The sequence below is a fragment of the Nelusetta ayraudi genome, unplaced genomic scaffold, assembly GCF_046127955.1.
Source record: "Nelusetta ayraudi isolate G7.1 ecotype Tasmania unplaced genomic scaffold, CSIRO-AGI_Nayr_v1 ptg000042l, whole genome shotgun sequence".
Classification (NCBI taxonomy): Eukaryota; Metazoa; Chordata; class Actinopteri; order Tetraodontiformes; family Monacanthidae; genus Nelusetta; species Nelusetta ayraudi.
In genome coordinates, this window is record NW_027466092.1 from 5,098,145 (window position 1) to 5,123,791 (window position 25,647).

Genomic DNA, 25,647 nt, shown 5'->3' on the forward strand with positions numbered 1-25,647 from the left:
AAATATAGTCGTATGGTTGCCAACGTCACTTAAAATACAGAATCATCCCCTATATAAGCATTAAATAGGAGTGCGTCTTATTTTTTTTGCAAAGTCATTGCCGTTTATTTGCCAATTAAAATTCTTAGTATTTATAAATGCACCAACCAATGCTACCGTTTCTATACTTCTATTTAGCTACAGAACTGTTGACGCTTATTCTTACAATTTTCGCCCAGAACATTCCTTTTGAAGCTTGATCGTGTAATAGCGGCAACACGCCGCTAGAAGACAGTAAGTAGTCATCTAAAGGAACGCGTCATGACGACACCAACGAAGAAGAAGAAAAATCGAAGGGAGAAATGAAGGAGGCAGCTGACGGCGGCGTATCGTAGGTAAAGTAAAGGTTTTAAAACAAAGTAAACGACACAGCCTAGAATATTTATCACGTCAACACTATTTCAAAACCAACAAAGTGCTTGTTTATTGCGTTCACTCGTGTCCAGCTTGATATTGAGGCGTTTGTTTGGGCGGGGAACGAGCGGAAACCCTCCTGTTTGCTAGTCAGTGCTCGCTTTGACGTGACGGTGTTTTCATCTGTCAGTCGCTATTGAGCCGCCGCCGCCGCTGCTGCTGCTGCTGCTGCTGCTGCTGCATGTGATGCTCGTCTGGATTGTATCCATTCTCCGGTGCGGCTCCTTGGGCCACACAGGTTGATTTCGCCAGCCGTGTCACTCCAGAGAAGCGCCTCGTTGCGGGGGGCGTCTCAGAGCGGCTTATTGCGCTTAGCCTGGTGTTGACTATCGGATTATATTAACGTGGCGAATGTCTCACACGACCTTTAAGTCTCTTTGAATTCACAATGACAGAGGTTTTTTTTTGGGTTCATTTCGGGCCACAGTTTAAATGGGCTCTGGTTTGGTGGAAGTGATGCTGTGATATTTCCCCCCCCTTATTATTTATAGCATGTTGGACGTGGACCGTCAGGGCTGGAGTTAACCTTTAAATAGCTCATCAGTGCTAAAAGCAAACATAGTCACCGTGTTTGGGTTTTTTACGTCGTCATCCAAACAGCTGGAGCTTTTATTGTTGAAACTTCCCAAACTGTCTCCCTGTTTGTTGGGCTTGACCAGCATTGGTCTCCTCTGAAGTCCAATCTTACTCATTTTAAACGCCTGTCATGTCCGTCTGTGGCGTTAACACACCAATCAAACTGAAAGTGAGGTCACAGCGTGATGTATCTTTCAGTGCATTTGCGTTTTTTTATTATTATTTTTTAATAAAGTTCTGTGACTCTGAGCCAACTACTAAGGCTATTTTTGTGTTTACCAAAATCACCCCCCCCCCCCCGCCCCCAAACAGGTAATGTAAAGACGTAGTTTTAACACATTACGTATTGCCATATTCAGTAATAGTCATGAATAGACAGTTCACTTTCTATCAGTGCAATCCAACAACTCCAAAACAGCCTCCTTCCCAAAAGCGCAATCCTCACTTTGGTGTCAAAATTAGGGATGCAAATTATTGATGAATTCATTCATCGTTAGTCGGTTGACCTCATCAATTGGTTAATAATTAATTGATAAGCGACAATTTTTATCCCTAAGAACCTAAATTTCACAATGGAAAATGTGCAAGGAAGACATGATTTAAGTAATGTTGAGGGTCCAATGTGACCCATTTATACATCAGAGAACAGTAACAACACACTAAACATTTATCACCTGACTTTCAGTTGACTTCTATTGGGTCACAAAAAGCTGTTTCAGAGTAACGTGTTCTAGGTGTATTATGACCATCACAGTATCTACAGGTGAATTGCTTTCCTGCCACTACACTGTTAAATGCTATTGACTACCCGTGCAAAAAAAAAAAGTTCAATTAATTGCGACTAATTTAATTTAATTTAATCGATTCAATTCTTAATCGACAGTTAACGGATAATCGATGAATTGTTCGCATCCCCTCGTCAAAATCGCTTCCTTTGTTTCCCGTCCTCCAGCAGCTCCTATGCTCAACCTCAGGACCTCTGACGAGGAACTGTGCTGCTGCGAGATCTCCCAGCTGAGACAGGCGGTGCTACAAAACAATGAGCGGCTCGTCAACGAGATGCTGTGCCAAGAGATCTACAAGAGAGTCATCAACTGCCGGGGCGGCTGGGGCGTGGCCGGCACGCCGCTGCACGCCGCCGTCTCCAAGGGCCACCTGAGCTGCGTGCAGGTGCTGCTGGCCCACGGCGCCCTGGTGGACTGCGTGGACGTCAAGGCCCAGACGCCCCTGTTCGCCGCCGTGCGGGGGAAGTACCTGGACTGCGTGCTGACGCTGCTGGGCGCCGGCGCCGACCCCGACGGCAGCTCCTTCAACAACTGCTCCCCGGTGCTGAGCGCCGCCCGCGAGGGCGACGCCCACATCCTGAAGGAGCTGCTCCGACACGGCGCCGAGGTCAACTCGCGCTCCAAGGTCCTGCTGTGGACGTCCGGCGCCAGGGTGTCCAGCGGGCCGCTCTACCTGGCCGCCGTCTACGGACACATGGAGTGCTTCAGGCTGCTGCTGCTGTTCGGCGCCGACCCGGACTACAACTGCGCCGACGCCAAGCTGCTGAGCTCCACCAAGCAGCCCAAGACTGTGCTGGAGATGTGCCTCAGGTACGGCTGCGGCGTGGAGTACATCCAGCTGCTCATCGACTTCGGCGCCAACGTCTACCTCCCCACGCTCATCATCGAGAAGTCCACCAAGCAGAACGAGGCCGTGGAGCTGCTTCTGCAGGAGAGAGGTGCAGAGCCAACACACACACACGCACACGCGCACACACACACGGAGGGTGTGCATCATTCCAGCTCCACCTCTATGGCCCCACTGCACAGGCAAGGGTTACAGACAGAGAGCTCAAGCAATGCAAGTAAATGCTGAAACCTTTGCCGTTTGCCCCCCCCCCCCCCTGACCAACATGTTCAGAATACACAGCTTGCCAGCAGGAGGTGACAGGGTTTCCTCTGAGAGTTGAGCTGTAAAGTGTAGTGACTATAACATAAAAAGGCCAAGAGATTCAAGATGGGGTTTCTTCATATAGACGGTGTATTAATGACCCGCCTGCACAAAGCTGTCAAGCTTGTGGTCCGTTCAGAGCAGAAAATAGGCAGGTCCATAAATATTAGCTGTGGGAATAATGAGGTCAGAGTCCTGGTGGGATTATTATAACATCCTCACCTCTGCAATGGACCACATTGACTAACATGATAGCTTTTTGCACGATCTTTCTCTGAAGCTGCTCGTTATAATTTCCTCCTGTTTAACCAGACGACGGTCAGGTCAGTGTCTGGGAAGCCACACGCTGTCACAAACCACCTGTGATGTCGTCTAAAGACGTCAACTCAAAGGTTGAGCAAGCACTGAACTTAGGAGAACATTTGTGAGCGACAGTGTTGTGGCGTGCAGGACAAAATAGTAACCAGCAAAACCAGAAGAACTGCGTGTGTCCAGTGAGACGGTTTGGAACAGGGACTCTCGCCAACATGGGACCTTGTTTCCCCAGCAAATGGAGTCAAGCACAGAATATTTTGGGTTTATTTTCCACCCGGTGTAAAGAAAGAATTGATGACAGCCACTCGGAGGTAATACGGTAATCGCACCGTTGACGTGGCATCTATGAATTCCATCTGATGGTGTCGAGCGGCTCAGTCGTCGACCTTGTTTGGAATATTTCAGGCACCTTTTTCGGAGGTTTCAATCCGGATTATTATAACACACCAGGGATTTCATGCAGGACAGGAGGGGACTTTTCTCAGAACCAGTCCCATCTCCTCATTTAAGCATTAAAGAAACAAACCCTGATTGAACCCCAACAGTAACAAGCTGATGGCGAATGATTCGTTCTGTCCTTCTACAACCCAGTGATACGATCAACTCAACTCCTGCACTTAGCAAAGCAACGCATATTTGTGGCTCCTTTGAACGAAGCACCAACTTTCCCCCTCTCATCTGCAGGAACTCCCAAAGCCTTGACATCACAGTGCCGACTCGCCGTCCGCAGACACCTCAGAAAGATCAACAAGATCCACTGCATCGACCGGCTGGAGATGCCGACGAGTCTCCTCAACTTCCTGCAACACAAGCCGGTCCCGGTTCCCGTCCTGTAGCCCGACCCAAACCACCGCATCGCAGCTTCTTTTTTCCAGCAACAGACTCTCAGCTCCCTTTGTTTTTATAACGCTTCGTGTCTGTTCGTGTACTGAGAGTCTGAAACATTAAATGTGTGAAGTACTGTAGCCCGCGTGTTCGTCAGTGGCCTCCAACCTGCAGGAGCCGGGAGAGCGACTTGAAAGGCGCTCTTTGTGGTCGCTCCGTTTGTGGTCCCAACATTTTCCATCACATGCTCGTCACCAGAGGGATTCTTAGAGCAGTGTGGCTGTGCACTTGGAAAAACATGCAGCGCAGTATAAAGATTAGTAAGCAACAAAGAACAGCTCGTCCATTACCCAATCAGTCTGTACAGGAGTGGAATAATGACAATGGTGGTGTATGAAGAAACAACACACATCTCAATATCCTGACAAACATTCAGTGAGTGATTCAATACAAGACGACAAGCAAACCTGGTCTGTTGCCAGGGGGAGGGGGGGGGGTATCTTGATGGGAAGCTGCTTACGCTGCTCGTGGTAGAATTTTTATTACAATATAAATGTGATGTCAAAATAATGTCAAAAACTAATGATACAGGATCAGAAGAGTTAGCAGCAAAAACTACCAAAACACAGAATCAGTTGATTTGTTTAATTACATAAATAGTTTTTATTATTTAGAATGAGGTTAATAAGCATCTCAGCAATTCGACATAAACCAAAATATTATTTGTCAGAGTGACCAGTAGATGGCAGGACGCTGCAACTGGTCGGAGAAGGCACAGCTGTGTTGTGTTGGCAGTGCTGCAGTGGAAGGAAGTGACACTGATGCAACTGAAAACGGACTGGACGGAGCGGAGCCTGGTCACTCCCCTGATGTCTCGTCAACGACCACCACAACAGCGTCAAACTTTGTGTGGAGGAACAAAATGAGGCTGACTGAGGAAAATAACGCGTCCTGACAAAGAGCCTTGAATTAACACAAAGTTGTTTTTTTTTTTAAAAAAAGGAAAAACTGAAATAGCTGCAACCATTTAAAGAACTTTTGATAATTATCAAATGTATTTCAAATAAATTAATATTATTTGATGATATTGATAAAACATCAGGCATGTGTCACATACCCCATGAGAACATTTTCTTTTATTATTAATAACTAGCATAGCAATTAACAGTATTAAAGACAAATAGCCAAGTTGAATTATTCCCCTAACATGTTTTACAAAATAGTTCCATTCATTCACGTCTGAATTTCAAGTATGATGACTTTAAACAAAATGGCTAAACAGTGTTTTGAAACACTTCGATTGGTCCCTTTTTTTTTTCTTTTTTTTTTTAAAAAAAAGGAAAAAAAAAAAAAGAAGCGCTGAGGTCAACAGCCCTGCTGTGGCATAGTGGCGACTGGTTGTAGTCCAGTGTCTTCCAGGTGACATTAGCCCAGTCCTACATCTAGTGACATCATCACGATGAATCCCAGGATGGAGGTCCAGGACGCCAGTTTCCCGTTGCCACTGGCGACGCCAAAGGTTGAAGAAGAGACACCACAAAGCAGTTCTTTAAAAACACTCCTGGGATTTCTATTTTGAAATGTATTTCCACTTGAGTGCCTGTTTGCTTTCTCCCTCTCACCTGACTTGAGCCTCGGGTATGATGTCGTCAACCACAACGTAAACCATGGCTCCTGCGGCAAACGCCAGCGCGTACGGCAAAAGAGGCTCGGCCAAGACGACGGCGAAGGCCCCCAGCAGCCCCGCAGCTGGCTCCACCATGCCGCTCAGCTGGCCGTACCTGGCAGGACGCCTCCTGAGTTAGCAGCTGGAGGAACACTCAAAGGCCCAGCGACGAAGATTGAGCGACGCCTAGTGGTGACTTAATGCACTGCAAGTTAGTCTAATTTGTTGTCGATGGCCTGTGTTTAATGTGGAGTCAGTAAGTTAATACTCTTGTTTTTAAGTACTTGTTTCTTGATCATGTGTAGCAGTGTGTTTCACCCACTCTGATGTGAGACGATAGCTGCGTTTCCATTGCAGTTTCTCACAAAATTTGCGATATTTCTAAAATGCAGACGTACGTTCCGAAGTACAATTGCGATTTGCAGGTGTTTCCATTGAATGTTGTGAATTGTCGTCCCGCGAGACCCTCCTGAGGAGCATGGAGGCACAAAACATCTTGCGATAAATCTGCATTTCTATGTTGTTTTGCTGAAAAACAAGCTATGGTTAAACAAAACTGAACAAGCAGGGGGCTGCTGGATGAACCTGCCTACAATAGGTAGTAAACAAGCAGGGGGCTGCTGGACGAACCTGCCTACAATAGGTAGTAAACAAGTAGGGGGCTGGACGAACCTGCCTACAGTAGGTAGTAAACAAGTAGGGGGCTGAACGAACCTGCCTACAATAGGTAGTAAACAAGTAGGGGGCTGCTGGATGAACCTGCCTACAATAGGTAGTAAACAAGCAGGGGGCTGCTGGACGAACCTGCCTACAATAGGTAGTAAACAAGCAGGGGGCTGCTGGATGAACCTGCCTACAATAGGTAGTAAACAAGTAGGGGGCTGCTGGATGAACCTGCCTAGCATCACTTTGGGTCTTTTTTTTTTTAGCAGTACATTTTCTAACAGCTAACACGTTTTTAAAAAAAAGGGACACGTTATCAGTGTTGTTGTGTTCATATTTGTCAGTAGACCTACACATATACTCTATATACATGGTTTTTATGTGTAAAATCAATCCCTGTAAAGCTTACACATTGGGCCTTTAAGTACATTGAAACATTGAACATGTTGTCATATGTGGCCCAGACACTCTGTTCTCACCAGAAGGCCGTCCACGTTGAGACCCCTGCGCCTCGCAGCGGCAGGCTCACCGCCAAGCCCTCTGGGAAATTCTGGATGCCAATACCAATGGCCAAATTTCTGGGGATAAACAGAAAATGTCACACCAATCTGTAGCAACCTGGATGTCACATGCACGTCATCAAATGTCATCATGCTGGTTGGGCTGAAATGGAAAAAAAAAAAAAAAAAAAAAATTTGCAAAGGGTCAGGATATCACAGCAATTTCCCCCCCTTGAATCTCTTAACACTAAGAGAGAATGTCATGGGGAGCTCAGCTTTGGTCTGACTGCATGCATGGTGTGTTAGATCAACTGCATCATGTTCAGTTGTCGAGAGGCATCATGTCGCTACTGTTCTATTACGACAAAAGAAAAAAGAAACGCATCGATTTATCATCTATGGATAAAATCAAGAAAAAGTGGAAAATATTATAATCACCACCTAACGTAGTCTTTATATGTACTGACACAAGACAGCCACTAGATGTCAGCAAAGATGACACACCGCTATGCAGCTCCACAGTCCAAACTAAGAAGACCCAAGGAGCTAAGAGAAGCAGGAAGAGAAAAACCTAAACGTGTTGATACATTATTACTTCATGCTATTTTTTTTTTTTTTTTAATGGCTTTTGCACATCAGCCACTCAGTCAGAAAGCTGCGGATGGAGCAGGATGACTGTGACCCCAAACAAATCAAATCTGCTGAGAGAGTTTAATGTATTACACTCAACTGGTTTGTTTAATTTGTTATGGCCAAAATGAAGACGATAGTAATCATAATAATAGTACTATGACTTTGACCGTTTTTATTATTTAAACTACAATTAATCACATGGTCACATTAATCACAGTAAGTAACAAGAATATCTTGCAATGAGCGTATACAAACCTCTCCTGCTCTCTTCAGTACTTCCCATACAACCACTAGATGTCATCAGCACTTCAGAGCAGAAACGTGATTTTAAAAGTCCCGACTTATACTCATTGACTGTGTATAAAGATGGAGTGATTGTGACATCACCCATTGGTTTGCGAATGCCCTTTCTGAATGCCTCAAAGTTGGTTTCGCAGTCAGCGCCACCTAGAGTTTGGTTTCTTCCTGAAACCGGAAGATTCCACAATTGAACGTGTCGGTGGTACCAGAGGTGAGCAATCACTGCAGTCCACCCGCTGGTAAAATGAATACACCTGGCTAAGCAAGAGCCACACCCACAGCTTTATGGCCGCATATAGTTGAAATTAGGTCAAATCAGACAAAGTAGAAATCGGGGGCGACTTCATTACTTTTTGCTTTTGTTTGTAACATTTTTAACCAGTTTATAAAAGGTCTGAAGGTAGGGCTGCTTTTTTTGAAAGTCATTTTTAGTCATTTTGCAACCATTTTTGGCGCTCCCCGCTGGCCCGCTCTGGCATGACTATGGTGGTCTTCTTTTTGAAATAAGAAGCTCCGTCTATCGATATACAGTCAATGCTTATGCAACATTCACTTTTCCACTGTAATATGAATTCTGAGTCTATAGCCTGACAGGAAGTCTGCATAAACTTCCCAAGTCTGTCCTTTACCTTTTTTGTGTCCACTTTTCAGAAAATGCGTCCAAAAAGTCAATATCTCTGGAAATCAGCCCTTTGTGATTTCACAAAGCCATTAAGGAGAACACATCATAAATCACTAGAAATATTTGCATCATCCCAGCTACACAGGATATGCACATTTAATGTCATGGCAATGGCGTTTCTGATATGACTGCTTTATTTCCAAAACAGCCAATTAGCATTTAATGATTCACAATTTTGCATCCAGCTAAGATGTTGCACATGACATGCAACGCGCTCACCCGTAATCAATATGCAGCTGGACTGAAATTGACCATACCAGGAAGCTCTGTGAGTCCTCAAAATGACAGACACGTCAGTACGTTTTATTTGCGTTAGCCGCTTCATTTCTCACAGAAGCTGAGAGCTGCTACACCTGGGGATTAATAAAGCCATGCAGCATTTTCTTTTTTTTTTTTATTGCTCCCGGCTCTTTATATAAGCCTTACCGTGCGCTTTCAAACGTAGCAGACGGAGTCTTTCCAATGGCTCCAAATCCAACCCCCACAGCTAAACCCTCTGTACATACAAACACACAAACCACAGAAAAAATGATCAATTTGTGAAATGTGAATAAGGCTCCCACACACACACACACACACACACACACACACACACACACACACACACACACACACACACACACACACACACACACACACACACACACACACACATAAACAGTATAAACACAAACCTCCTCACTGAAAATGCCTGACATGCACATCTGTGGTTAACACCATTCAAACTGGAAGTGAAAAGGTCACCTCATGATGCATCTTTGAGTGCGTTTGCGCTTTGGAGAAGTTATACGACAACTCCAAAGGCTACTTTTGTGTTTACCAAAGGCACAACCTCCCCCAAAAAAAGGCAATTTAAGAGGAAGGTTTAACTTGTTGGCAAATCTGCCATAATCAATAAGAGTCATATGAATAGAAAATTCCCTTTCTATCAGTGCTTGTTGTTTAAGGATGTGGGGCAGATACGAGCTGCTAAGGAAAGCAAATGGAGCTGCAATGGTCCAGGTCTCCCTCCACCAAAACTAATCAAATACACAACTCCAAAATATTCTTGTGGGACTTCAGACCTGTTGACACTTCAAGCTGAGACGTGCACGTTCATCATGCTATCAATAGTAATGTGAAGTGTGAATGAAGTAATACAACAAAATTGCCAATAGTTTGCAGTGTCCTTTTAAAGCAACTCACTGCTCCAATCCCAAACACTTCAATTACTCTTTGACCTTGTTTAAAACTTTTGTTGTTTTTTATTCTTCCAGACACTCAAAATGTACGATGGTTAAAAATGTTAAAGTCAAGGAGCAGAACAGTGCAAAGTGCTACTTGCTAATTACATAACCTCTTCACACCTTGCACAGTACAATTCAAGTCAACATCACGTGCCATTTACCAAGAGCAGAGCAACACCACGCAACACGCACTACAGATAGCGTGAAACGTGAATATATTGTATATCCATGTCCATGTACCCAATGTGTCTTTGGTTGTGGTCTTTGTATTGTGCGAATCTAAAAACCACTGGTCAACCAGTATTTTGCAAAAAAGAGTAAAGTGTAATTCAACAACCCTGAAAAGAAAATGTAGACAATAAATATTGCAGTCACCCTGAACTTCACCCGAGGTCAGTAGATTATAGATGTGATTTTTGTTGTCTTTGGATAAAAGGAGGCAAAGCTATTATGTGAATCGAGGACTGAGACAAATCATGTCCGTAGCTGAAGAGCGACAGCGGTCCGCTGACCTTCACTGGCATCATGCGAAGGAAAAGCAGAGCGAATAGCAGAAAGAGCAGAAAATTTGAGATTCCTGTTTTTTTTTTTTGTTTTTTTTTTGGAATGTGTTCTATGTAGTATCTCCAGCCTCTCGCTGCACCTCCACCTCTGAGCCCGTCTTACCCGCGCTATCTTCGAGCAGAGATGCTGCGTTAGGCCAAGGCCAAACCGCGGAGAGAATGAGGACACAGACGGAAGTGAGAAGACACAAAGGAAAGGCAGGAGGGCAAAGTGAAAGCGGAAGAAAAAGCTTCACATTGTGAGTTCGTTAGAGTCGTTTACCCAGCCACACACTTCACAAAGCCCACCCGGAGATCACTGTATGATAATAGAACATCTGTCATCGCAGCGGATGACAGCGCACGGAGGATGTCGTCATTTGCCCACCGGCAAATTAAAATTGCGGACGTAATGTCGTCCAATTCTGGGCGAAAGCACCCTCCAGTTCTCCTGTGGCCTTCCAATCTCCAGCATTTACCTCCGTCCTCCGTCCGAAACGCCATGTGGCCTGTAGGAACTCTGTCTGCGCTGCAAAGCCATTAAGTGACTTTGAATAAAACATGAGCAGAGACAGTTCAGTGCTTGGCACAGCTGAGGCAGGGCTCGGGGCAGATAAGAGCCGCTGAGTTTCTCTCTCTCTCAAAAAAAAAAATAATCTTGCCAAATTCAGCGACACAAACCCTCACTATTTAATCTTATTAGTGTCTATACATCTCGGGCACAGTTGGTTCAAATTAACCCCCCTCCCCCCGCCCCCCTCGCAGCCTCAAAACAAGCACATTAGACTGGCTGACTCGATTTTGCCCCAACATGCCAGCGTGGACGGTTGTTAGTCTGACCGTGCTCGCCCTGCAACCAACTGGGGACTGCATTGCTGCTGTCTAGCTGGGATTTGCTCCCATCATCCCCCACCGTGGCGTTTAAACAAAACAAAACAACATCTCGAACAAACTAAAACATATTTCCAACCAAAGGTCTGGAAGAAAAATATGTCTAGACGTCTGGAGAGGCTCAGGTTTTTGCTGTATTTCAGTTCATGGTCGCTGTCACTTTTCCCTCTGCCGTCACTGTGGCTTGGTAATGTGTCACTGAACTCAACATTTCTGAATAAAAACATTTTGCGGAGAAATGTCCACAATCTCTTTATGAGCAGCAAAGAGTGGTTTAAAGTAATGCAGTGCAAGTGCAGATGTAAAAATGCTGTGTGCTGAAGTGTGGAAGATGGATTGGCTGAGATTCAAGAGAGATTTATGAGCCTTAGAGAAGCTGCGCATGTCGGGAGTCTTTGGTAAAGTGCACCCGCGAGTCGAAAAGAGCAGCAACAAATGAATCGGCATAATGTTTAACCTACTGTCTTATAAATACTCTGCCTCACAGACAGAAAAACTTTTTTTTTTATCGATGCAAATTAAAGCGCGCTTCCATAGAATGTTGAGTTCAAACACTGAAGTAGTCCTTCACAGTGCTCCCCTATCGTGACTGATAGTCGTGTGAACTCATACAGTCAGAGTCTGAGAGAGAGAATAAACATGAAAGGAAAAAGAAAAAAAAAAAAACCCCAACAACAACCCGGAGTCATCTTTTCTTTTGGATGAAGGTCTTTCCAAGGGCGGCTGCTCGTGTGCAGCGCCGCAACACAGCTGGGAATGTGAGCTGGGGGTCTGGGGCCCATTTTGCAAGTCGATCGAGCCGCACGTTTTTATTCCATGGCAGAAACCCAACATTGCCACGGGAGCACTAAACACCCGCGGACCTGCGCGCGTTCACTCGCGAGCCTCGTGTTTTCATTCTTTTGCGGCTTTTAATGGTCGGCGCATGAATATCTCATGCAACGCCGCAGCCTTGTGTAATGGGCGAGGAATGTTCAGCAGGCCGGAGACCGGCGCTCGGGCTCCAGAGCATCATTTTATCTGACAGTGATTAGTCCTCAGAGTGTTGTTAATATCCACAGAGCACCACAATGCTTTCTCTTGTGTTTTTCCCTCTTTTTCATGCGCAGGAACGGTTGAAGACGACAGGACGCTGCTCCGTATGTTTTCCACTTCATTTCATGCAATTCATTAGTGTGCGAAGCCCCGTTCGACGCGGTTTTCCTGCTTGTCAATGGCCCCTAAATGAGAGAAGTGCTTTCTCTCTTTGCCGCACTTTGTTTTGTTTGTTTTGTTTTTTTTTTATAAAGTGTACGCTAAAACACACACTTCTGTACATAAGACATTTGTGGTGTCACTGTTATCACACTGATACCCGTGTTGGTGACGACAACCCCTTGTTTTCGCCTCTTACAAATGCGGACGGTCCAACAAAGCCGCAGTTTTAGGCATCAGATTTTGCAGGAGGCTGCAAACACAGGGCTAAACATACAGTTTTTCTAAAAAAATATACTTTTACAGCCCTGTCCAAAAATAAAGAAATAAAAACTGGTAAAATATTGGGTCTTAATATTTCATCCAGAGTCGCTGACACTGTGAGCAGCATGGTCCACAAATCTGCGGGAAATATGTCAAAAACTAGGGAGTAGATTGTAAGTCATTTAAATTCAGTCTAACTCAGATATAATATATACTTTTTAGGGCCTCAAATTTTTTGAGATCTCATTGCCATGCTATTTTCACCTTTGTCTTTTCTTCCTGCTCTGCTCCTCTCGAGTGAATAGCAGAAGAAATATTACCATGCTAAAAACTAACTAACTAACTAACTAACTAACTAAATAAATAAACAAACACAAGTCACGTCTCCCTCTTTGTGCCTCTGCCTCTCCAACCGTCCGTCCAACTGGGATACTTGAGTTGTATTTCATCTTCTCACTTGTCCAGTAAACAATGCAGCAACGTGGCCAGCTTATTGCAAGCCGCCTTTTGCTCACAGGGCCCTCGCGAGTTGCATTCCGTCTCCACGCTCAAAGACTGGCTCGAAAGGTATAAATAGGAAGTTATTAAAGGGACCATACGCTACATCCATCCTTTTCAGGCATAAGGGAATAAAAAAGTGTTCGGCCTCAGTTTACAGGGCTTTAGTTCAGTTTGCACAGCCGAGCATGTGCTACAGCGCATTTGAATCTCCGCTTCCTCCTGCCCACATGCTGCGTTCAGCTGCACTCTCTAGTGGTGAAACAAAAATGACACGTTCCCACTTTACATAGAAAAAACAAAATCCACCCCCCCCCCCCCCTAATAATGGACTGAATCAACACACTTTAGTTTCTGCCTCTTCAAATGTCATCACGCAAATCTCTCAGAACAATGCCGCTGAAGTCATATGGCAGATAGCTCTTGATCGGAGAAGAGATTGAAGGACCCTTCAAGTGTTTCTGACGGCAGCCTTTAACCCCCCCACCCAAAAGCGCTGACACTCTGCTGATCCCCGATAGAAAATATAAATGTCACAAGAACCGAAAGGGTCTCACTGGCAGAGGAAAAACCTTTGGCGACAGAGACAGTGTTCAGCGTCCAGTGTTCAGCCTCCACCAGTGGAGGTCTTTTCTTCCACCCTGAGAGAAAACTCTGGTTGTTTCAGGTGCCAGAGTGTGTTTCAGTGTGTGTACCTGCAGATACGCTTTGGCCTCAAGGACCAAAAAAAAAAAAATTGCTCCTTGATGCTCTCCGTGCATTTTCACACAATGCTGACAGCCTCCTGTCACGGCAGCCTTTAATCTCCTGTCTCTACTGAGTCATCACCATTACGGCGCCCCTTCCTCCTCAACAGCCTCTCTGCTCTGTGCTTCCTTCCGCACCAGGAAAAGAAAGGCATTTACATTCATTTGACACCCATTTTTCACATCTTTCGGGCATCTGGTTGTCTATTTTTGATACACACTCTTCATGCATTTGGGAAAAGCACTTCGCCACTGATGTTTGGCCATTTGAAATTATAACAGTAAGATGAAAAAAGAGGGATTGAATCTGAAACATACACAATAAAAGCATCAATGTTTGTTTAGCTATCATAATGTTAACTAATCCAGTTCCCTTTTTGTGCTATCTGGCTTTAAAAACCCCAAGGTTCTCTGCAGTTTTTATTTTATAGAATCAAATTAAATTAAAGACATTCAATTAACTGGAGTCAGCTGCATTGAGGAAACAACAGGAGACAGAGCTGGAGGTAGCATTTGAGCTTCTCTGAGAGTGACCAGGTCGGAGGACAGCAGAGGGGAAACACTGCGTTTGCTAGATGTTTTGGAGATGAAGCCAGAGAGGGCAGACTGAGATGGTCCGGACGAGTCCAGAGGAGGAACAGGGATTGCAAGGGTAGGATACTGAGGGAGGAACTGGCAGGCAGGAGGATTACAGCAAGACCATAGAGCAGATTTATGGATGTAGTGAAGGAGGTCATGGAGTTGGTGTGAGAGAAGTAGACGCAGAGGACCGGGTGAAATGGAGGCAGCTCATTGATACAGTAAGAGAAGAGCAAATGGAAGTTTCTTGTTAAGGTCCTTCAGTGACAGTCAAACGTTATGGCATTTATAGATTCCGAAATGATCCATTCTTACTTGGCCTTCAGCGTGTTTCAAACCTTCGGGGCAAATCTCCAATCCAGTTTTATTTACATCTTCTATGAACTAGTCTGGCTGGATATCGATCCCTGACTGGTTACTTATGCAGCCTCAAGGGGGCATCCTTGAGTCTGCCCCTCGTGCGTCGGTCCACACGGGCCAGATAAATACATAAAGACGACACTAAACTAAACAAGGCGATCAGAGTGACTGGACCAATATAAGCTCCCAGGATTAAGCCTCAATAAAGAGCAGTGAGGACGACAGTGACTGCGTTTTACTGTGTGCTTTCTGGAGTTCCCCAGACACAACTCAGAAGGTCAGCCGATCCCTTAGGTGGGTACGGCGGGCGACTTCTGGCCAGCGCCTTCCCTGACCCAGCGTGGTGCGGCGCCGATCTGTTTGTGTGGCGAGGATAATCACCTTAATGCTGTTTTGCTGCTGCGCCGATGGTGTTGTCATGGATCAGCGAGCGCTGGACCTCTGAGGGCACCTCCAAACAAGCGTGTGCGCGGATGGTTTTTTTTGCTTGTTTTTTTACCTAATTGTGTTGAAACGGGGGGCTTACTGTGCATGCAGATGTGGCAATAAAGTGGACGTCCACGTGGGCGTCGACGGTGCCTCCAAAACATCGATGATACACACACGAGATGATTTTTCCACATTAAACCCACCGTGTGGTGTCACGCTCCCTTGCTCAGGCTGCCCATTTACCCTCCTGCATCGCGCACGTTGTTGATGAGGCTTTTCGGTTCGTTTGTTTACCCGGATTTCATTGTTTTTCACCACAGTCTGTTATCGAAATGCGGCAAAAATGTTCACTGTCTAAACTTGATATACGGATCCACCCCAGATGTCCGATATTGATATCGGATATCGGTCCGATATCAGCCAAAAAAGGAATATCGGATTGTATCGGACGTCATCTTAAGTCTCCGATATTAACACTCCGATAGAAAGCGGCCCATTCTACTCCGGCGAAACAAGAATCTCCACATCATGCTGGGACTGCAGAAAGTGGAGATGGAGGAGTCAGGGTCATCACGAGTTTAGTTAACTGACAATATTGTTTTGTTGTTTTTTTTTTTTTAAAAAATTGTTAATAATAAGTGGTATGTTCTCCAATACAACTGTTTTTGACTCTTATTCTCTGTTTGAGTAATATCACTTGACGCTGCCTTTGTTAACACGCCACACTACAGAATAAAGAATGAAAGTATGTTTCATTTGTGGCATGCTGATATCGGATTGATATCGGTATCGGCCGATATTCAAGGTTGAAATATCGGTATCGTATCGGAAGTGAAAATATAGTATCGCGGCAGCCCTAATTCAACCTATACACAATGTGATCAATACGCACATTATTTTCCCCCAAAGAGGTTTTCTACTTGGGAAAATGGGATGCAGACGTCTAATGCAGTGAGTAAAAACTGTGGTATTCTGCCTGTGGACACTTGAAATGCCAGTAATGAAGCTTTTTGGTTTCATTCTATTTTCCTTTACTGTGTCGTATCAGTTTCTGTTGTACAGAAAGCAGACACTTTAGAGCTGGATCCAGAGCTCTGTCACAAAACAACAACAACAACAACAACAACAACAACAAAACACTGAGCGGTGCTGATTCTCAGCCTTCATCTCTGATGTGTGACTGACACATCATTAGTCTAATTAGATCATTTGATTTGACAGAGCGGCGACCCGCTGGCCTCTGCGTAATGTTCAATAATGCAAAGTGAATTCCAACACATGCGGCACCTGCTGATTGACAGGGTTCGTTGAACTCACTTCACGCCAAAGCAAATCAATTCACGGCACTGAGCGAGCGGCGCGGCGGCGACTCCGTCACGCTTTCCCGGTCCACGTGTGAATTTATGCTCTATGGATCGCTACATAATTTTGTTCACCTGCTGCTTATGTAATATTAACAGCTTGTCTGATTTGCATCCTACCATTTCCATTTGGAAACCAACTCAGCTGATTTTCATTCAAGCATTCATTCTTGTGGGACGCAGTTGCTGTTGAGTGTTTGAGTTGCAATGTGGTTCCTTAAAGTCACTGCACCTTGACTTCACTTTGTATTTGTGAGTAAAACAACCTCAAAGACATTATGGAAAAACGACCATTTGAAGGTCATGGGAAACACTTTTTACTTTTCTTTTTCACTGTGTTTTTTTTTTTTGTCTCTGCAAAATTGAATTTTGCATAACGTCTTCATCCATCAAGTTTTCTCTTCACCCATATTTAACAGTGAAAAAAACATGACACTGATAGATTTTGACATGCCACCTGCCAAATTATTTGCCCACCTGTCTGCATCTTTTTATAGTCAGGAATGCAAGTTCATAACTATGATTTGACAGCTTCATCAAGAAAGAACAGATTCTGATCAATTATGTTTCGCTCAAAAGTCGAGAGATTGCTAAGAATTTTCTTAGAAGTTTAGTTTAAAAAAAAGAGGAAGACATAATTCTGGGCTTGTATCCCTGGTGTGGATGTGTAAATGGAATCCTATTAAAAATGTTTCAACATTTACAGAAAGATAAGTGTTCCCATAACCATTACTTCTGATTATTATAATGTTTTTTTTTTTTTTTTTAAGCTGAATCTTTATTTGAGCTCAGTTTTAAAAGATCCAATGTGTAAAAATTTGGCTTAATTTATGATTTTTATATTGGTAAAAGTTTAGCATACTACCCATAAATAAAATAACGCTATATGTTACGTTATATAATAGCCCATAAATAAAAGTATAAGTAAATATATGATAATTTACACAGAGCAATAAGGGTCTTGCTCCTAATTAGCTGCCATCTTTCCTCCTTAAATACCGGGCTTCCTGAAAATTTTTACGCACTGGACCTTTAACTTAGTCGTACTTACTGAGAATAAGAATCTCTTTTGCTTAGGGACCGAGGCCCATACAGCAGTTTAAACAGACGGGGATGAAAAAAAGACAGAACCATCATCTGACTGAAAACACTAAAGATAAAAGGAAACAAACACCAGCGGTGTGTGCATTGTGTGCTGACCTGGGATATTGTGGATGGTGATGGCGAGGATCAGGAGAAGAATTCTTCGCCAGCTGCTTCCTGCCCTTCCCCCCTCTTCCTGGGATTTACCCTCAGCTTCCTGCCCGTTTGCGCCGCTCGAATGAGCACCTTTCCTTCTCTGATACACGTCGCCATTCTCTATTTTATCTGCGTGAGAGAGAGAAACAGAAATAACCACAGGGGAAGCAGATCATACGGACTCAGCTCGGCAGAGAAAAATCACACTTGTATCACAGCACTGAGGGCATGATGGGACTGAATTGGTTTCCATTAACCAACCAAAACAGATCCAGCAGGTGAACATGAAGCGTTGGGCCAAACCCCATTCACACTTCCAATTTTTTCAAACAGCAGTGTGCAAAGGATTGCTTTACTATTGACATTCTACTGAAGGGCAATAAGATGTTATTTGAATGGGCCAAGGTAATAGAGGGAGGGCCTCTGTAGGAGAGGGGGTGCTATTCTCACACAGAGTGGTTGGAAGAAAAGCTTTTGCAATATCGTAGAGTCTGTAATATATTGCATTAAGAATCACGATTGTCAACAATAAACAACAACACATAAGAAATATGACATTTGCTTTTGTGTGCCTGTTGCAAATTCACATTTTGATATCCAATCTCTGCTAAATATTTCACTAAATATTGCATTGACTGCAGTAGAACAGTGTTTGACAGTGTTTGACTGGCCCCTGGATCACTTTAAAGGCCAGCACCCTAACAGTGGTAGCAGCATTTTGGATGAGAGGCTGCTGTCTGACTTTCCAACTTGGACATCGTTCCCAAAACCCTTTTGCTCAAAGCCAAACTATGGCAATGATTGTTACTATTCCCCCACCACAAAAACAAACAAACAAACAAACAAACAAACAAACAAAAAGCTCTTTCTGTTCAATCAGTCATGGAGGTTTTCGGGTGAAGAAGTCTAACCCTTCTCTTTGTTCGTTTACCTGTGATAATACCTGTGAAAATTACAGTTAATAACAGCTTTTACACTGAGATAAAGGTACCAACTGAAAGGAGTTTGTCGAAACAGTTATTTTCTATGTATCAGTGTAAAGCTTACAATCAAGAAGGTTAAATGGGAGAACGTCAAACTCATCACTTTTATTACAAGAGTTAAACTTATTTAAAACAAATAAATAAATCTACTCTATAGCTGAAAGCCAAACACAGAAGCTGGGATGCCAGGTTAGATTATCCTGCTCTCTGTCTCCCCCAGTGAAAGGAGTTTTGGTCTGTAAAATTATGACACGCATTTCCGCGTTGTCTTGCAATTGTTACTTGTGACCCTTGACTTCCAGGTTGAATGCACGCTGGCCCAATTTGCTGCCGCTGCTCACCGACTCTTTACATTTCACAGCATGTCGACTAAAACAAAGGGGCTCTGTGTGTGCGCTCCTTTCATCCCAACCCCCCCCCCCCGCCCCCCGCATGCGAAGCAACGCACACCTACCGCGATGAAAATGAAAATGTAGAGCGGTGATTAAAATATGTAACGCCGCAAGCATGTGAGAGCCGAGTGAACGAGCTTGACATGCTAATGTGAGCTAACATTATGCTAACCGTAAATCCGGAGGGTTTAAATGAACTGCCTCTGACATGGAAGCCAGTTAAAATAAAACTGAACCACTGAGGTATTTAGCGCTTGTGTGTTGGATGCAGGTCCGTCACTGATAGTGGTAACAGGAGGCGACTCTCTGGATTTAAAGTGAAATACAGCATCATTTTTAGCAAGTCACAGGAAATCAGTTGGAGCACGTTTGATGCTAATTGCATGTTTTCTGAAGTTGCACCAGGTATGGCCACCAGACAGGCAGTTGGTTGCTTTTTGCTATTTATAAACAAAAAGTACAGAAAAGCCTGGATGTCAAAAGGCAATGAGATGTTTGTGATGTGAGGATCTCTCCCAGAAGATATAACACCACTAGACCTTCACATAGTGGTATTTATTACCTCTTATCCGACAATGATGAACCACGTCTTGGCCCCTCTAATGCTCAAATATTAAAGATCTCAAAAGCCGAACAGAAATTCGTCACAGCCGAGACCAAACGGGTCAAGAGACGCAGCCAGTGGAGCCGCACTCAGTCCGCAAGAGTGCGTCTCTGAACCGAGACATAAACAAAACCCTCCAATTTGCGAGTCAAGCGACACTTCAAGCCGCCCTCAAAACACGCGAGCGCCACGCCGAGCCTCGCGGCGCTGCTGCTGCGGCAGCGCGGCAAAACAACAACACAAGGCGTACAGGCCAGGGTGTCTCTGCTTGAGGAGGGCTTCAGCTGCAGGACAAACAGGTTAATTACATCGGACGCTTCTGTCGGTTGCCTCAAGTCAGACGAAGACGTCGCTGCCCAAGATCGTGTTCGACGTGCTGATTTTTCATCGACAGAAATATCACACAAAAACACCTCCATGTTTGCTCTAACTTAATTGTTGGCCCTGCATATTTCTGTCCGCGTCGTGACAACAGATTTGATGGTCTGAGACAATGCAATTAGCACGGACGCCTCTGCTGGGGATCGCCGGGACCATATTACATTTCCTTGACAGGAAAAAAAAAAAAGAAAAGAGTCCAATAATGATGATTAAAACCACGAGCCATTAAACCAAGTGCGGGCTGAACTCATCCTGGCAGTGTTGGTGATACGTTAACTAAAATGGTGTGATGCTGCCAGGTTGTATTTCAGTCAGCAGGAGGGCTGATATGATGCAGTGGGGGACCGTGGAGATGACTCATTGTGTGCTCTGGAGCAGGGACGGAGTGCAGATTCCTATGCAGTTCATGTTTGAAAGCGATTTAAGCTAGAGAATACCTCTGGGGTATTCAATATTCACCCTAAAGCAAACTGGATGTAAGTCAATTAGAAGGGAGGAGGACATTTCTGATCTCATGCGGGCGGAAAAAAAAGGAAAAACGTGAAAAGGGGCAGGTGAGCCTGCACCGGAATGTAAAATAAGAGTAAGATCAGAATACGTTTGAATGAAGTTCAAATTTGACATGAACTAATGGCCATTAAAAAGTGAAGTTTGAAAAATTGAACTGCCAATATTTTAATTCTTCACCACATAAACTGTGAGAAAGTATGGCAGTCTGTCTGTGAAGGCCCCAGACATGAGAAAAGCTTGGCTTTTACTTCTTTAGCTTGCATCAAAAAACACATTCCTTGAAATCACCCCATTGTGATGTCACAAATGGCTACAGCCCCAGCCAGGTCTTCATTCTACAGACCCCAGAGTATTTTTGTGGGGAGGATAATTAATCACGCATGACTGCTCCACCTGAATTTTGCATAGAAAACGAAGGAAAATGGTAAAATGAAGGTCCTTTAATTTCTTATTTTCTGACCATTTTCCAAATATTTCTCGGGGGCGAGGTGTGTGTGTGTGTGTGTTATGCGTATGAATTATTCATTGATTGATTTTTGTCCCCCGGTTTTCCTGTAGACAAAACAACAATAAAAAACACTATTTTGATATATTTTTTTCATTTGCTAATTTACATAATTGCAAAACTCCCACCTTTCCTTTTCTCCAACTTCTCTTCAGGCAGTTTGGCCACCTGAAAGTTTAATGAGGTGCAGGTCGCAGAGCGGCAGCGTCTGTCTAGCTGGCCAGTGGCTACACTGACACCGCATGACTCTGCCACGCTGCCGAGGGTGGCTGCTCGTGTACCCCCTCAGTAATCACAACAACAAATCATCCACTGCCGGAATGTTCCGTGGCATTTTTTTAAGCAGAATGTACACACAAATTCAGCAGTTTATCGTGCATTCGTTCTTTCATGAACAAGCGGTCAACCCATCACCCCAGCGGTGGCCTGCGGACTTCCTGATCTTCAGCCGTCCCCAGTCCCTGCAACCTGTTCATCACAATCATCGTCTTCCATCTGTCCCTGTCCTCCCTCCCCTTTCTTCTCTAATTACCTCAGGGTGAGTAAGACGCATCTTTACTGACAGGGCTGGAAATGGTTTGAAACAACTGCAGACTGATATGCACGATAAATATCTCTTTTCCAAACCTTTACTCCTATCAGTCCATTATGGTGGTGGCAACTTTTTGAGGATCATATTCTGAACAAAATGTAATCAATACATTTGAAAAAGTCGTAATTATTTTCAATAGAATGGCAAAAGCCCACACACACAAGGTAACAAGCTATGTATATATATATATATATATATATATATATATGTAGAGAGAGAGAGAGAGAGAGAGAGAGAAATATATATATACACACACACACACACACACACACACACACATACACACATACATACATACATACATACATACATACATACATACATACATACACACACACACACACACACACACACACACACACACACACACACACACACACACACACACACATACATATATATATATATATATATATATATATATATATATATATATACTCTGACTTCTCTGACCTCCCACTCAAAGCAGAGGGCACCCAGCTCATCCCTATTGCAACAAGGTATAAATACAGACTCATGACATTGTGTTGTGTGAGATTGTTGGGCGCTGCTGATTAAAGAGACTTGATGTCTTCAATATCCTCTGTGTGTGAGAGAGGGGTGAGTTTTTCCTCCCACAGAAACTTTTCAAGGTGTTTACCAGGGTTTTTAATCCCCTGACCTTGGCAAAGCAGTCCCAACAGTGGTATTTAAATATGTGAATGAATGAATGAATGAATGAATGAATGAATGAACTATAATCTTTGTTGAAACTTTTGGTGTCCACTTTTTGGAATCATCTGTTTCTTTTTTTTGTCCTACACATTGAAGCCCAGATTCTCTGTAGCTCTACACATCGAGTAAACTGTTTGAATCATTATTATTATTTTTCATTTCATTTTACACTGAAAAGGACTTTGATGCTCCCTCAGCTTGGAAAAGCATGTCAGGAGACACTGTGGGCTTTTCGAACTAAACGACTACAAAGCGCTTGTTGTCCTCAAGTGTTCTGCTGTATTTCAAACACAGTTTTCTGACCTGCACTCAGATGTTGTTGCAGGTACCTGAAGGGGCAGGATGTCCTGCATCCCTACCACTTTATTTTGGTGTGCCGTTTAGACCTGTACATTTCATTCTTCTGACATCCTTTTATTTTGGTTTGAGAGACAGGATGGTCACAGAGGAGAGTTGTGTCGCAAAAAACGACAACTGACAATTGTTCTTCAGAATTTATCCTGCAACTTCTATGCTCCATCTAAATGGGAATTTCTTGTATGATTTCTTACGCCCGAACATCATCGGAGGTCTTTAATTCTTTGGCCTCTTTGTGTGTTCAAGCAGGGATGTAATAAAGAAACAAGGGGACATTGGTTTATGCGAGGGTATGGTAGAACATGATGTTTTGGGCGAAGGTGCTCAATATACCAAACAGAAATTGTTGTACACTCTAAGCATGGGCGTGGGTTGCATTATAATAGACATTGATGCAATGTAACCATGATGCCATAAATGAATAGGTATGTCATTCATTAAGTGGTGCTCAAAGCATAGAAATACCAAGGTCAATGTCAGGTAGCAACAAACGTCTCAATTTTTATTTGTGACACTGTGGCATATTTTTTTTTGCTTGCCAGTCTACAGTAATATTCTCCCACAGTCCAGAAACGTACATTTGTGGCCTATTGGCAACTTTACATTGGTCGGAGGTGTGAGTGCGAGTGTGACTGGTTTTTGGTCTTTCCATGGGGCCCAGTATTAAAATGGCAGCTTGCCTAGGGTGCAACCCTGCCTTTGCCCTAAGGTGGGTGGGCTAGTCGCCAGCCATTGACTGGATTAAAAATGGATGGAGTCATCATGCGGTCATCCATTGGTTTGCATTTACCCTACCAGAAGCTTAGAAATTGGTTTGATGGTCAGCGCCGGCTTGAGTTTCAGGTCTGTTTTCAGACTGGGGGATTCCGTACTTGTATGTGTGGGCGGTACCAGAGGTGGCCAATGATTGGAGTATGATTGCAGCATATGTCCCAACACCTGCCCACCAGCTGGTTAGCCGACTACAGTTGTTGCTGAACTTGAGCCGCATCCAACAACTATAAGGCCATTTGTACTCAAAAAGAGACCATGCCATGGATTGCAATATTACATATGACCTTTGCAACAGCTTTACGAGGTCAACGGTGTTATTTAAACAAATCACTGGAAATAAACGAGCCAACAATAAATGGAATCCCAGTTGGTAGCAAAGGAGTAGTAAAGAGTAGAGAAACTGAAGAGGAAAACTGTAGCATGTACCCCTGTAACTCCTTTATCTCTCATTTTGCTACGTGGGATGAAATGGGCTGCCGACTGCCTACCAGTGATTTTTGTAGCTTCCACTTCATTTGCATTACGATTAGACCTATTAACTTATCCTGACAGAGTATGCCTGTGGACTGCTTTGTTTAACACATGATCTGTGAAGGTTTTAGTGTTTGTGCTAAAATAAATTTTTATCAAAGTAGGTATGTGCTTCCAGTCGAAGCGAGATCATTTCAAGCAGAAGCCTCAAGCAATAAACAATAAAACAGCTTGTATTGTTCTGAAAAGATGATGCATCTACATCCTGTTTTTTTTTTGGCTAATTTTTTTTCACCGTTTCAAGCACATTAGACTGTTCAGCTATTTTGGAAAAAACGTGGCAGTGCATGTAAACACCAGATCGCATGAGATCCCATCATATGTAAATGGCTGGCCTGAAATCTTCAGTCAGGATAATATCAGTCCGAATACCAGAAAGTGTGCACAACCATAGCTATTTACACTCATACATTTTTTTTCTATGATTGCTGGGTGCAGAAATGACACACACAAATGCACAAGAGCTGCAAGGGAAACACATTTTATGCAAATAATTTAACTCAACACTATCATTCATTCCCTTTGCTCTCACTACTTTCCCTCCGCCTGCTCTCCTTTACCACTATGTCATTTCTATCCATTCCCTATGTGTAGTGGTTAGGTTAAACGACCTTGCAAGGAGTGAAAAAAAATATTATTCCGTGCTATGACTTGCAGACTCTTAACTACTGCCCAACTGCTGCTCAACTATTATGCCAAACCATCCAATTTCTCTTCCATTCGTATGCTATGAAATATCCTACGTGACAAGTTCTATATGACATTAGGATATCTGTAAGGTGAGATAATGTAATATTACATCACATTGTTTATGGTTCACAAGAATCATTTGAAATCTTGTGCTTTGGAATTTCCACTACCGTTGCTAAACCGGAGAGGAGCCAGTGTTGAAAAGAAGAACCAATCATTGAAGTTGAATACATTAAGTGGTCAAATCTTGACATTACACATTCAGGTAATGAAGGTTCACAACCCTGCAAACTCAATTTGACAAGTGGTGCAGTTTGACACTGACGTCTCACAGCAATAAGGTTAGAATTACAATATTAAGGATGACAGTGCCGGTTCTCTCTGTACCTGTGTGGGTTCTCCCCAGGTACTCCAACTTTCTCCCAAAGTGCAAAGGCATTTACAATAAGCTGTCAACTGAGAACTGGCTGCAGGTTTGGATGTGGATGGTTGTTTCTCTCTCTGGAAAACCTATGGACCTATTGAATGGAATTTGTCCCCCAGGCAACCCCACTTCCCCACTTAAAAAAAAACAACAAAAAAACAAAAACAAAATTAATGTTATGAATCAGGCCTCTGGCCCTGCAATGGACTGGCGACTTGTCCAGGGTGTCACCCTGCCTTCGCCCTAGGACAGCTGGGATAGGCTCCAGCAGACCCCCGTGAATAAGCGGGTATAGAAGATGAATGAATGAATG

At 43.8% G+C, this 25,647-nt stretch overlaps 2 protein-coding genes across 5 annotated transcripts in view; one reads left to right on the plus strand and one right to left on the minus strand.

Moving 5' to 3' along the window:
* Positions 1-274: 274 nt before the first annotated feature.
* On the plus strand, positions 275-4,244 carry LOC142893339 (ankyrin repeat and SOCS box protein 12-like). 2 transcript variants are annotated; one of them, XM_076033826.1, is made up of 3 exons: positions 275-374; positions 1,982-2,752; positions 3,964-4,244. In XM_076033826.1, exons 2-3 carry the CDS (start codon positions 1,990-1,992, stop codon positions 4,113-4,115), a joined length of 915 nt encoding a protein of 304 aa, XP_075889941.1. In that variant the 5' UTR covers positions 275-374; positions 1,982-1,989; the 3' UTR covers positions 4,116-4,244. The 2 variants fall into 2 exon arrangements, with proteins under 2 accessions (XP_075889941.1, XP_075889942.1); XM_076033827.1 differs by having other exon boundaries at positions 306-374; positions 1,985-2,752.
* A 500-nt stretch (positions 4,245-4,744) lies between these two features.
* The window catches only part of slc39a11 (solute carrier family 39, member 11), an 84,525-nt gene continuing 63,622 nt past the window's right edge, over positions 4,745-25,647 (minus strand). For all 3 annotated transcript variants that reach the window (XM_076033852.1, XM_076033854.1, XM_076033855.1), the window contains 5 exons: positions 17,839-18,006; positions 8,975-9,044; positions 6,913-7,011; positions 5,727-5,885; positions 4,745-5,608 (listed from right to left, as the gene is read on the minus strand). In XM_076033852.1, the coding sequence (XP_075889967.1) occupies positions 5,530-5,608; positions 5,727-5,885; positions 6,913-7,011; positions 8,975-9,044; positions 17,839-18,006 (575 nt within the window). In that variant the 3' untranslated portion in view covers positions 4,745-5,529. The remainder of the gene's footprint in view (positions 5,609-5,726; positions 5,886-6,912; positions 7,012-8,974; positions 9,045-17,838; positions 18,007-25,647) is intronic.